We start from the raw sequence: 13,993 nt of genomic DNA on the forward strand, positions 1-13,993 counted from the left end.
TTTTTCTTGCATTTCCTAATTATCAAAGAACTATTCTGGAACAACACAATTTATTCGTTCCTTAGCTTCTAGCATGCAATCACCATGTACCCCTGTACACTGTATTTTCCCAGTCAAATGTGCAGTCATTCCAAAATATTTGATTATAATACACTATGTTTACATCACACAGTATTCATTTTTGTAAGCTGACCCCAGGGCTGTCACAAAAGCTTTGATGTTCTCTGCATGTTACCAAAGGGTATACTGACTCCCCATTAGTACACAGTATTGTTAGTCAGTATTAGGCTGCCCTTTTAAACTGTAGTTATATTTTTGTCTTTAAATATGTGCTGCTTTTATTGGTTACAAGGTTAGATGGAAAAGGAGACCTCCAATCTCAGATTTAATTGGATAAACATTCATTTGATACATGATATAAATTAATTTAGTATTTCACTGGATTATAGTAATAATTCTTCATAATGTATGTATTTGATAAGGGATTTATAACTTTTCTGAGGGGTATAAATCTATTATTTTTCTTACCATGTAAAGCATTTTATCATTTTTTTTACCCATCATTTACTCTATTAGTATATGACATAAAAATAATATATTTTATAATAAATGTAAAAAAAACAACAACATTTAATTGGAGCAAGATTTGCACATTTCCAATTAAATTCCACATGTCTTTGTGGGACAACCCATAGCTCGGGCCCCTGGACACGAGGCCTCGCAGGGCCTCTCAGACAAAATCATTTAGAATTTAGACAAGCAGAGGGCGTGGCTGATCGCTCTCCTGTGCAACGTATTGAAAAAAAAAATAATAATAAACAAAGGTAAAATAACAATAAAAAAACACGAATGTGATGTCGGGCCCATGCAGGGTGGGTGAACGTGTAAAAAGTCAGCAGGGCCTGATACCCAGTATGCCCCGTGAACGAGGCGACAAAATAATATCACGTGATCCAAAATGGGCAGTCCTCTGACGGTGCTGAAAAAAGCCATTTTCTGGCGCTGCTGCAAATTCTGTCCAAGTCCAAATAATTTACCTGGATCCTCGCTGGGAGGAGAGGGAAACTTTTATGTCTAACCAGGTAGGAACGAAGCGTCGGCGATCGCTCTTTATCGGGCACGTCGCGCCGCTGTTTGCTGAGGCGCACACAAAGTGCACGGTGTCACATTTTGAGTCTCTCTTGTTCGCCTCCTGATACAGCCCTGTCAGTGAATTTAAGATGGCTGCTTTGTGTACCAGTGTGATTTTCTGTGGCTCTGCACCCCCATCAGTGTCGGTGTTGCCTCTGGATGTGTTTGGTTGTGGTGCCCGGTCGGACGGCGGAGCTCCGGGAGAAATGGAAACGCTCTTTGTTGGTCCGCTGGTCGAGGGGCAGAGCTGATGCACAAGATGAGGCCACTACAGGGGCGATTCAGTAGTCGGCTGCTGTGTACCAGCACACAGCCCGCATTTAGCTGCACGACTCCCTGCTCTCCACACGTTATTCGTCGCTACAACATGTCATCGCAGTTGTATTTCGTTGGCCACGAGCTCTCTTTGTTGTGGTTTCACAACCTGCTGTCCCAAGGACGAGCTGCAGACATTGTCTGAGGGGAGCACTGTGGCAGCCACTCATTGAGCATATGGGGAAAGCCCTAATTGTCTTAACAAGCACATTCACATAGGCTCCTGTGCCCCACTGTGTAACCAGAGCCTCTCATGTTGTTGTTTGTTTCCCACCGCAGATCTGTCCAGATGGATAAAATGCAGCCCAACCGGATTAAAATCACAGATCTCAATCCTCACCTCACATGCCCACTGTGCGCTGGTTACTTAATTGATGCTACAACCATTGTAGAGTGCCTGCACTCCTGTAAGTTCCTCACAGTGAAATCATTGCATGCATGCATATTGTGTTCATTAACCCCCAGCATGACATTAGCACAGACCGTACGACTGTATGCACATCTAGCAGAGCTCCTGCTAGTGAGGAGGTGAGGTGGAGTCACACACTGTGACTCCACCTCAATGTTCATTTTTGGAATCTAGGCCTATAAGAAGTCTACTTCAGGGAACATCTGTGTGCACAATAATAATGTACCGCATGTGAAACAATTCACATTTTATGTTGGCACTGTGTATGAGATGGAGAGTCTCCTCTGATGTAGAATCAACAGTAGTTTTGTATTAATGTTTTACATTGAATTGAAAGTGCCCATGATACTGAGTCCACTCCATGCACATTAATGTACAGAGCAATGTTTATAATACGTCTGTGTCCTTTCTCTCTCCGTACAGTTTGTAAAACTTGCATCGTTGCCTTCCTGGAGACAAATAAGTTCTGCCCTCGATGTGACGTTCAGGTCCACAAGACATGTCCACAGCTCAGCATCAGGTAAGTTTTGATGGTTTTTGAAGGGTGTTTTATGAAAATACTTCTGACTGCAAGGAGTATCATGCTTATAAACAGAGATTTCTTTTCTTTTCCAGGGCAGACAAAACTCTACAAGATATTGTTTATAAGCTCGTACCGGGGTTATTCAAAGGTAAGACCGTGTTACTCGAAGCCGGCTCTTGTCATAAGTTACCGTTTTTTATGGTGCATTTCTTTGCCAATGGACACGTGTATTTCTGAACCCAGATGAGATGAAACGGAGGCGGGACTTCTACGCAGAGAATCGTGTGCTGGAACCGGGGGAAGTGGTGGAGACGTTTAACATCGCAGAGGATGAAATCATCAGTCTGTCCATACAGTTCTACGAGAGGAACAAGTGAGTCAATCATTTCTCCGTTTTTACAAAAAAAACAGCAGTGTGAAATCTTAGACAGATTTAAAAACAATGCAATTTAACTGCAGCAAACAATAGAGAATAACTACTTAAATATAAGAAGGGAATAAGACCTGTGTGAAAACGATTCCATTCACACCTGCTGTATGTCTCTCTGAATTTGGTTTTCCTCTGTGTGGAAAGAATTGTTGATTTAATATTTAACACCTTTTCTTTGAATTTAAAATTCCCCTGCAGAAATAATGAGAGGCAGCATTCAGAGTTGGAAGGAGACAAGGTAAAACCTGATCTTGAGTTGGTTAAAGCAGTAGTTGAAGCCGACACTCTTCACGTTTAATGTGGTTTTCTTCTCTGCTCTTGTCTTTGTTCTCAGTCCAATGGTAAACGCTTCCTACAGTGCCCAGCAGCCATGTCCGTCATGCACTTGGCAAAGTTCCTCCGAAGCAAGATGGATATTCCCAACAACTATCGGGTAAGTGGACACTTTACCCGTACACGGCAACTCTCGCTGTATCGATTGTGTGGCAAATTTCAGGCTTTCAACACAATAATATAATTGCCTTGTTTAAAATGAATTTTAACTCTGAAGTAATGTGATCACAGTCGTTAACACTGTAACAAAGGTGGGTCGAATTCGGTTGCATGCTTTTAAAGAGGCCAAATCTTATGTGCCCAAACTGAGTGGCATTGCTGCAAAATCATTAAAGCGGCACCAACTTCAGCCCAAAAGATATTTTTCTCAGGAGTTCGCAGAGACTAAACCAGAGCTAAAGGGTAAACATTGGACTTCTGTTCATAAGGTGGAAACAAGCAAGACTCCAAAATGATTGCTAATTTTGCTTCAGATCTATCACCATAACAACTTTGTGAGGTGACGATACGTCATTGTTGTATAGCACGTTCCACTACCATTGAGCCACAAAAAAAAAAAACCCCAACCTATTATTGCTTTTAAATATTTCAAGGGAAAGATTGTGATGGGTCATAGCAGAAAAAGCACAGGAGTGACTAATAATGATGGCGCTGTTCCATTAAGTGTCCCAGTGAGACCGCATTCACAATAGCAGAGCCCTGGAACTGAATCAGTGTTATTACTTTATTAATTACAACTGTGCTTTTCTTGCTGCAGCATGTCAAAGCGACAAAGGTCTAAAACAGGCGCATCTATTGACCAATTAGTTAGCATTCAACAACTGTAGCTCACTTTAGTCTTTAGAGATGTTGTTGTTCAAAGCTAAACCTTAATAAAATCCCTTTCACACATGCAGTCTGTCCCTAAAATGCTCAGGCACATTTCCTGCATGGGGTCATGTGTGAGTGGGGTCATGGATGAATATCCAGGGAGATCTGTGCCGCCAATTTTCCACCTCACGACCTCGTAACATTTGAGGGAAAATGCTGGTACGACTATGTTTTGAATGACAGCAGTAACATTGCGGGGATGAGCACAGACAGGGTTACGTCCGTCTTGACGAAAGATGCTTTCCCGTGCAGCGAACCAATCACAAGGCTCTGCTGATGTCGTATTTGAATCCACGACTTGTTTACGGTTTAAAAACGTACACCAATGCTTTTGCGGGTGATTTGACTTGTTTCACAAACTGTATTGAATACATTACAAGAACATCGGCACTGGACAAAAACAGTTTGCCCGCCAGGTTCCTGAAAATAATCGGAGATGTCTTCTGCTGCTTACCCGTAAATGAGGCTGATGTTATTGCATGCTGACAACATAAGGCACACCTCTGTTCAAATAACGGGGTACTGAAAGTACGCACGGCCAGTTATCTTGACGTAAAAACACAAAACTTAACCTTTCAAGTTTTATGCCAACGTATTTAAGGCCAGTGGAACAAAAGTTTGCCTTGAACGGGCATTGCACTAGTTTGAGTTAAGCCGGGGATAACAGCCCCGTTATGTGCATCGTGTTGATGATGATTTCAATGGAGGCTTTGTATTGTGTTGTAGAGTTTGCAGTAGAGTAGACCTAAACTTCCAAATGAAGAAATCCAAACGTTTTAAAATGAAGATCTGGCAGATGGCTGTTTCCTGCTGGTCACACTGTGTTAAGTGGTTTTCAAATGTGTGTTACAGGTGGAGGTGTTGTATGGAGATGAGCCCTTGAAGGACTACTACACACTAATGGATATTGCCTACTTTTACGAGTGGAGAAGAGTGAGTGGCAGCTTCCATACTTTTCACTGTGGACCACACATGTATTACGATTATCACTCTTGTGTTTCCTGTAGCTAGCATTATTTCATTTTCATTCCCCTCTTTGCAGTGTCTCCAGGACGTTTAAATACTAAAAATCCCTTGACATTACCGCTGACAATTTTCTTGCGCAGTCTATATGTTCTTAAATTGATTATGTAACGGGCAGCCAATGGGAGCTGTTCATGGATGGATGCATGGAAGGAAGTCTTTGGTTTTAGGGGGAGATACTCTAAAACACAATTTGTCTCAATGGGTTCAAACACAAGTTTGTTCCTTCATTATACTGACATTGTTGAAAACAAATAATTTTTAGTGTAAGTTTTGCTTTTTCCATTTCTGCTGTTATTGTCGATGTTTAAAGTCAATGTATCTGCTGCCATGGCATGATCATTCTTTGACTATTTGCTCTAAACTTCCTTTTTATATGGACGTGCTCCTAGCTTGTAACTGTGATATTTAGACACGGGTATGTTAAAGGATGAAGCTGGTGGTATGTTTTTGTTATTTTCAACAAATCCCATGAAATGTCCAAAATACACTCCAACCTTCCCATCCAACCCTCTCGGTGGCTCTCAGACCAGGCCCAATCATTTTTATTGATTATGTGATTCTTTGATAACTGGTCAAACTATATTTTATATATATGGAAAAAGAAGGCTGAGTCATTTCCTAAAACAGGTGGCGTGTTTTGTTTGGGCAACAGAACAGCGTTTGTAGGATTGAGTCATAATAAACTACGGTGCCCATGTTTATGTTAATGAAGGATCATGTCACCCAGTGCAGCACTCCGGGCTCATTTATGTGTTTTTAATTAATTAATTAATTTTTCTGTAAAATAATCTCTCTGGCAAACAAACGTTTATGACACTTAAATGTTTTGTTCAACAAAATAATCTTCACAAATGAACACCACTTTTATGATTTTTAGTAAAACGCTAACGTTACGCCTCAAACGAACTACAACACGTCGCATGACTTCACAACACCAACACAAAGCTGAAGGCGGACGAGTATTCAGCGGGATGAAGTTTTTTTTTTTTGTTGTCTTATTTAGCCACTTATGTGCAACCGCCTTTTTTAAAGACGCGTAAACGCTTCAAAATTCACGTTTGGGGTATTTACTGAGGCATTTTATGTTTATAGATGTCATTGATGACTAATAAAACCTGAGCTCCTATCCACAGTCCTGAGGATGTGTGTCCCTCTGTGCAGACTGGACCCATCCCCCTGCAGTATCTCGTCAAACCCACCCGGAAGCGCAGGAGGCCACCCCAGTCTGCCGCCCAGGGCCACTCTGACGGCGTCAACACCAGCCCGACGTCCGAGAGCGACTCCCAGAGTGACAAAGTCCACAGTCCCGCTGCAGCCCAGCCGGCCCGAGCCTCCTCACAATCCAGCCCCGCGTCCCACAACGTCTCTCCCGCCATCCAAAGCTCCAACGGTACCACTGTGACCAACAACACTCAGCGACACACTCTGGCCTCCAAACAGGGCGCCAACGCTCGGAAGGTGACTGTCAACGGCACGAGCTCTGGGGCTGGCAAAGAGGAGGCGAGGGGAGGCGACAAAAGTGGTTTGCCTCCGACGACCTAACGTGTATACAGGGCAGCGGGGAGGACAGTGTTTGAATTGCTCCCTTCTTTCTCTCCAAGTAGAGAGAAAAGACAAGCTCGAGTCTTCTGGACAAAACAGGAGGCAGATTACTGATTTCATCTTTCAACAGGAAAGACTGAAAAGTGCAGCCAAATAGACACTTGTATGTATGTGCGTGCGTGTGTGTGTTTATGTGTGTTAGACTAGAACAGTGCACACATACTAACTGTACAGTATGTATCAAATGTGAGCATGTGTGCATACATATGTATAAACTTATCTTTTATACAAGATATTGTAATCGTTTTGTATTGTATATGCAGTGGGTCTGTTTCATTTCCATACTGTAGTTGCGTCAACATTGATTTGGCTCCGTAACACTTGGGACAAAATGCTTAAAAGGCATTGCAGTGCTCATCACTGCTGGAGTTGGATGTAAAGAGAAAAACAGTCATGTTAATAACTGCTGTGTAAGTGTCCATTATAAGCAACTGCTCATCAGGTAACACAGGTACATTACATTAAACTGTTGATGCACTTTGTCGAGGTATTTTCCAACAGGAGAAGGAATTTATATTTACAAAGTTCCAAGCACTACCACGTTCATAAGAGGTTTGTCAGCAGACTATGTTCTTTCTCTCATGGCAGTCGAAGAGCTCAAAAGGGATTTGAATATTTGGCCATGTATGTTGTAGTTCCATAAATTTCAACATTCCTTTTGTTTCTTTTCAACAAAAAATGATACTTTTTTTATCAGCCATATGTGCATGTTTTAGGTCAATAAAAATGTTTACTTACTAGGTTTTTCTGACCTGACTGTCCTGTTTATGATTCCCTGAATGTGATAGGTTGTAAAGCATGTTGCAAGAATGGAGCTTATAAAAAAAAAAAAAAAAAAAAAAAGCTTTGCTTGACATTTGATATCAACAGCTTATTTTCTGTGGTTTCTCACAGGGAGATAACCTGTGTGTGCAATAGAGTGAACAGACACACATGATGAAAGTGATGTGATCCATAAAAGGCCAAACCCCCTGCCTACCAGGATGAGTTTGAAACAGTTGTAAGTTACTTAGGTTTTACTCAAGCAGCCTGTTCTGAATCTGAACACATGATTTTAGCAGATCTTCACCGTGTGCATGTACAGCAAAATGTCAGTAGCTTACAAGCACAGCCACCTTCTGGATGATACATACAGTTGAAGAGTGTCTTCTCTCTACATTTGTTACCAAAATGTTTTTCAAATCATTTCTACAAGCAGTACATCACATTCTCAATAGCAAGGCTCTGTAGAGGAAAGTTTGTCTACAATATTACAAGGCACTCTTTTTAAGTTTGTTTTTATTTGATAACAGACAAGTCAACCCAACTGGCAACTCAAGTGACTATTTCTTAATTTAAATGAACAAAGTAAGTTAAACAAGAGAAAGTGGCATTTTATGGAGAAGAAGCTCACTCTCTGGCCCCAACAGATTGTAGTTTCACACTATCACACCGATTACAGGATGAAATTACACATTGCTTTATGAACACACTTCAGTGTACAATTTCTACACAGAAAACCATTCTATAGATCTTCAAAATCTTAGCCATACTACTAGTCAACCTCTCTTTGAATGGACTTCAAGTACCATTTATGTGCAACATTGCCCACAATGGCTTAACAGAACGAAGACCTCATAACCACCTCAGTATAAACTACATGGTAAAATCTCTCTCGGTACACAAACCTCTGTTATATCACAGAATATCATCATATCCCTGTTAATGCAGCATTGTTTCTCCCTCAGAAAAGACAAAGCAAGGAAAATTAAAGTTGTTGGCTGTGGTGTTAACCCCAAACGGCACTCTTCCCAAGCACAGAGAGGAATACTGACAAGACAAGATTCAAGCACTTGATTAGTTTACATGCGCTGCTTTAATAGAGTGCAATGATGTACACAAATGTGAGTGCAACAGCAACATAAATACTCAGTTCAAATTCATCTCTGCCGTCCTTTTCAAGAGTCTGTTTGTTCATGTAATGTGGCAGAAACAATGAAGTCCTGCTTGTGCGTGCCGTCACAGTAAGGTGGGTTGTTTGAATACTTGCAACCACACAACCAAGCTGTGGCGTCTTTCTCGGGGACAAAGCGTAGCGGGGACAAGCCTTGGGCTTTGGTCTTGTGGGCTCCGTTGCAGAAAGGCTGAAAGATAAAAGACGTGATCAGGGGAATATACAGGACTTTAGACAGGAGCGATGCAAGATAGAGTCAAAGGGTGGTTTTACCTGATTCTTGCTGTGTCCACAGGTGCACCATGAGTATCGCTTTCCACCAACTAGCTGCACCTTGAAAGGCTTCTTAGAGGGGATGACAGGTTCTGGAGGAAGTGTGGAGAGCTGGACCTGTGGACAGAAGAACATAAGAGTACTCAGTTGTGTTTAAAGATACTCAGTAATGCTGTAGGGTGCAAATACTACACTTAACCTACATATTCTGCATTGTATAAGTTGGTAAAAGTAAATTCATATTAACTCTTTATTATCAAAAGTACTCTTTGTGAGTAATGGTCAAAGTTTAATAATGAGTTAAGCATCTTGCCTGATTCGACATCTTCTCAGGACTATGTGGGCATGTACAGACTCTGCTTAGCTGACATCTCCCTGACTCTCTGGTCTGTTTTGTTACACCAGTCTAATCAGGCTCTGATTACAAACAGCTGTGCAGTGCTTCAATGTAACAGGGTGGGTGGCACTGTTACGTTTTATATATTACGTTTTATATATTACAATGAAACTATCAGTCAGAAAATATTAATAAAAGAGGGGATGGTAAAGTGTTTTTATCTGAAATTTGTTGTGGTAGAAATGAAGTATCAGGTACCAATTAAGTGACTCAAAATTGTACCCAGGTCTACAAAGATTACTTCGTCGGTCAACAAGTAACGTTAGGTAAACATACAAGATGATTTAACAACCCAGCTAACGTTACTGCAGAAACGTAGCCCCAAAATATCCTATTTGCCCTTGTAAATATAAGGGCAAATATTAGTGGTTCATTTACCTTGGAACCGGCCATAGCTGTTTTCCAAGGTTGCCGCAGGGTTAAACTTATCCATTTGTGGTCTAATTTGGTCACCAACGTGTTCATGTTTCCAAAGACAATTACTTCATGTCAACCTCAGCTGCTCAGAGTAGCGCGCAGTTAAAGCCACCGTGGAAGTCAAGTCACAATTACTTCAGGAAATAGAAAAGGTAAAAAAAAGAGGAAGAAAAATAAAATTCTGAGAAACAGAAAAGGAGTATCACTGCAAATTCGTTGGGAATAGTGCTACATATGACAGACTAAAAACAGACTACGGTGATTGGAGGAATCACTTCCTGTCTGGTCACGTGTCCAAAACTGAACTAATCCTGAGGCAGCTATTGGTCACCCGCAGATTGAAATTAATTGATTTATAGTCCAAAAACACTGCAGGACCTGCAAGAGCTACTGTTGAAAACCACAACACAGAGGTAATTCCCTCAGTACTTATTTGTCTCTTGGAATTTGGGGACCTGTAGTGCAGTTTACATTTTATATTTGAGGGGCATACCAATGATTTTTAAATAGTGTCCAGAAATATGACAAATTACAACACAATACAAATACTGTAATTAAACACATTTAAGAGAATAAAATAGAGAAACTCTGGGACATATGACTTTAAAAATCAATATGTAAAAATCTGATATTATAGTCAGCTGTCACTGCTCTCTTTAAGGTAGCTTATATAACTGACAATTACTATACTTGCTATAGTGGTGTGCAAAATGTGAGCACTCCTCATCAAAACGTCTTTTACAATGGCATCATTGGACATCATTGGTACCCATCTACCAAGCATGCAAGCAAGCAAGTGTGATGTTGGTGGCTGCGCCCAACAATAGTAAAAGACAATACCCACCCAGCCATAGCCTGTTCACCCTGCTGCCGCCTGGCAAAAGACAGAAATCAGCTGCCACCATATAATTATATTTTTGTGTGTGTTTTTCTTATGTAACATGACAATAAATTAACCTTGAATGAACACAACCCACAATTGGCATAACAGATACGTTCTCATTTTAACCTATGCAGCTCTGTGCAGGTCTTTGTTGCCCTGATATCTTTGTTGGTCTTCCACATCTTGCCCTGACTTCAACTGTTCCAGTTATCCAGTTGTCTGATATTGTTTCAGACAGTTGAAATAGGTAGTTTGAAATGTTTTTTGTAGCCTTCTGCTTGTTGGTGGAAGTGAACTATCTTAATTCTGACATCCCTGGACAACTGTTCAGAGGAACCCATGTGATAAATAACCTATTTGAAGACCAGACCGAACAGCTGCTGCAGCTGGATACTTTAGTACTTAATTAAATAAGCATTTAAAAAAAACATTCATCGTCACAACACATTCGTTTTTTTCTGGCATGTTTTTATGGGTATACAACATTGTGTTAAAATCATATATTAAAAAAAAACAATGTAATTCATACAGACAAAAATGTCAGTCTGACAAGTATGAAGAGGACACAATGACACTATTTCTCTTACATTTACTGCCCTTTGAGCTCCCAGGGCAGACATTCTGAATGCTGTTCATTTAAAGACGCCTTTCATCGACTTCACTAAATCCTGGAAGATGACCTTGAAGTGTGAGCCGTCACAGTATGGTGCGCCTTTGGTTTGCTTACAGGCACACAGCATGACCGTCCCGTCTTTGTCAGGGGTGAAGCGCAGAGGAGAGATACTCGGAGCTTTTGATTTGTGAGCGCCGTCACAGAAAGGCTGACAGAAAGAGAAAAAAGGTGGGAGGACTGTAAAAATCAGTCTCAGGTAATGACTTCATTTAGTATTCTCGTGGCCATTTTTAAGTTTTATTCTATTGTAATGTTAACTAATTTAGGTGCGTCAGTTACAGGGGGGTTGTGTGAGGTACTTATACATAGTCAGTGTATTACCTAGAGCAGATGACCTAGACCAGAATGCCCCCAGTTTGGGAAAACAGACAGGAGTAGCAGCGCAGACGCAAAGCAATATACTGATAAGGACGGGGGCAGCAGCAAAATGGATTATAGACACCTGAAAATAGGCCCACCTGTGTGGTTAAATTACTGCTTTTATCAATTTGACAGGAGCGTAGATGACTGCTTCAGTTGCCCGTCAGAATAGGCTGTCTGACGGAACTGTAAAGTGGTGAAAGTATTCTACATATAGTGTACACTTTTATTAGGTGGCTAAAATGTGTTGTCCATGGCAGTACATTGCTTTGATCCCGTGCTGGTACTCCTGTCCGTTTCTCCAAACTGAGAAAAGTAAATAGAACAAGACCATTGATAACGTGAGTGGTTACACCTGTGCTTTTCATGCTATGACAAGTCCAAAATGAAAAAACAAACAAAAAACGTACAACCCTGTTGGCTGTTCATACCGATCGTATGTGTTATATTAACCAGGAATTCTGGGTAATAAAGTCAAATGGTCACTAAAATCCAAACCGTTATCTCGATCTGAGAAGAGATAAGAATTGCCTAATAAATATATATATATTAATGAAGTTAATCTAGTTAGGCCCTCTACTTTACATTACTGGACACATCAGACTAGTTTGAAGTGATGTATGAAGTGTGAAAATGTAAAAAAATGACCTCAGCTATCAGTTTGTGATGTTTATTGTTATATTGTGGTCAGTCAAAAGAGGAAATTTAAGTCTCCACCAGCAAAGTGCCTCACAGAAGGCCTCTTTCAAACTGGTGGGAATGTAAACACGACATAGACAGCAGTAAATGAGCTGTGACGCTACATGACCGGCTTCCTGCTTTTAGCCCAGGCGCTTCTGAAAGTTGAACCCTAAGACGCCATACTTACTCACCTGTTTCTTACTGTGCCCACAAGCACACCAGGCGTAACGTTTCCCAGCAGACACCTTCACTCTGTAGGGCAGCCGAGCTGCAGCGACAGGCTGTGTGGACTGCAGGCAGTACTGAACCTGCAGACAGAATGAATCATCAGAACACGTGACACAGCACAGAGAACTGCGTAATCAATTTGTGAGCGAGCTATATATATATATATATATATATATATATATATATATATATATATATATATATATACACATTTATTTATGTATATATACACACATATATATATATATATATATATATATATATACACATTATATATATATATATATATATATATATATACATTTATATGTGTGTGTGTATATATATATATATATATATACATATATATACACACACATATAAATGTATATATATATATATATATATACACACACACATATAAATGTATATATATATATATATATATATATATATATATATATATAATAAATGTATATATATATATATACACACACACACATATAAATGTATATATATATAATACACACATATAAATGTATATATATAATACATACATATAAATGTATATATATATAATACATACATATAAATGTATATATATATATAATACATACATATAAATGTATATATATAATACATACATATAAATGTATATATATATATAATACATACATATAAATGTATATATATAATACACACATATAAATGTATATATATATAATACACACATATAAATGTATATATAATACATACATATAAATGTATATATATAATACACACATATAAATGTATATATATATAATACACACATATAAATGTATATATAATACATACATATAAATGTATATATATAATACACACATATAAATGTATATATATATAATACACACATATAAATGTATATATAATATATACATATAAATGTATATATATAATATATACATATAAATGTATATATATATATATAATATATACATATATAATATATACATATATATATACACACATATAATATATACATATATATATACACACAATATATACATATATAAATATATATATATACAATATATATGTATATATATATATATAAATAAATATATATTTTCAGAATAGTTCTTGGACAGCTCAATGTTTACCAGTAGGTGTCGTGTTTTGGGTTTGCATTAAAAAGGAAAGGTAGCCTACATTCGATTTATTGTCGTGACTGAGCACTCTGAAATACTCCGCTAAATATCATCAGTAAATATTATAGGAAAGTGACCCACTAACAGCTAATACGCAATGCGTATAGTATAGATCGCTCACCGTCGACGAGGGAACAGGTCGTCTGGTGTGCGTCCATCCTCGCCGTACTGCGACTATAAAGCTGCTCGTGTTCATTTAAAGTTCACATGACAAAATCGTGATATACTGAACTCCTGTCAAAACCCCAGGATTTAACAAAAAGCTGCCTCGCAAAACTTGGGCGGACTTCAGTAGAAGTTACAACATGGCTTCTGCCTCTTGGTTGACTGTAATTAGTTC

The 13,993-nt window shown here is 39.1% G+C and overlaps 2 protein-coding genes across 3 annotated transcripts; one reads left to right on the forward strand and one right to left on the reverse strand.

The window, feature by feature from the left end:
* The first annotated feature begins 930 nt into the window (after nt 1-930).
* On the forward strand, nt 931-7,383 carry LOC142943934 (polycomb complex protein BMI-1-like). Of its 2 annotated transcripts, none has more exons than XM_076085506.1 (9): nt 931-1,082; nt 1,273-1,853; nt 2,279-2,375; nt 2,471-2,526; nt 2,622-2,751; nt 3,007-3,046; nt 3,143-3,241; nt 4,864-4,944; nt 6,199-7,383. In XM_076085506.1, the coding sequence occupies exons 2-9, from the start codon at nt 1,700-1,702 to the stop codon at nt 6,577-6,579; spliced, it is 1,038 nt and encodes a 345-aa protein (XP_075941621.1). In that variant the 5' UTR covers nt 931-1,082; nt 1,273-1,699; the 3' UTR covers nt 6,580-7,383. The 2 variants fall into 2 exon arrangements, with proteins under 2 accessions (XP_075941621.1, XP_075941622.1); XM_076085507.1 differs by having other exon boundaries at nt 971-1,082; nt 1,726-1,853.
* Nucleotides 7,384-10,989: 3,606 nt separating this feature from the next.
* Nucleotides 10,990-13,981, reverse strand: LOC142943937 (CDGSH iron-sulfur domain-containing protein 3, mitochondrial-like). Its single transcript, XM_076085509.1, has 3 exons — nt 13,775-13,981; nt 12,448-12,564; nt 10,990-11,363 (listed from the first exon to the last, which is right to left on the reverse strand). Exons 1-3 carry the CDS (start codon nt 13,847-13,849, stop codon nt 11,175-11,177), a joined length of 381 nt encoding a protein of 126 aa, XP_075941624.1. The 5' UTR covers nt 13,850-13,981; the 3' UTR covers nt 10,990-11,174.
* Nucleotides 13,982-13,993: the final 12 nt, after the last annotated feature.

This window comes from Anarhichas minor, unplaced genomic scaffold (genome assembly GCF_050575085.1).
Source record: "Anarhichas minor isolate MPS153535 unplaced genomic scaffold, ASM5057508v1 ptg000160l, whole genome shotgun sequence".
Classification (NCBI taxonomy): Eukaryota; Metazoa; Chordata; class Actinopteri; order Perciformes; family Anarhichadidae; genus Anarhichas; species Anarhichas minor.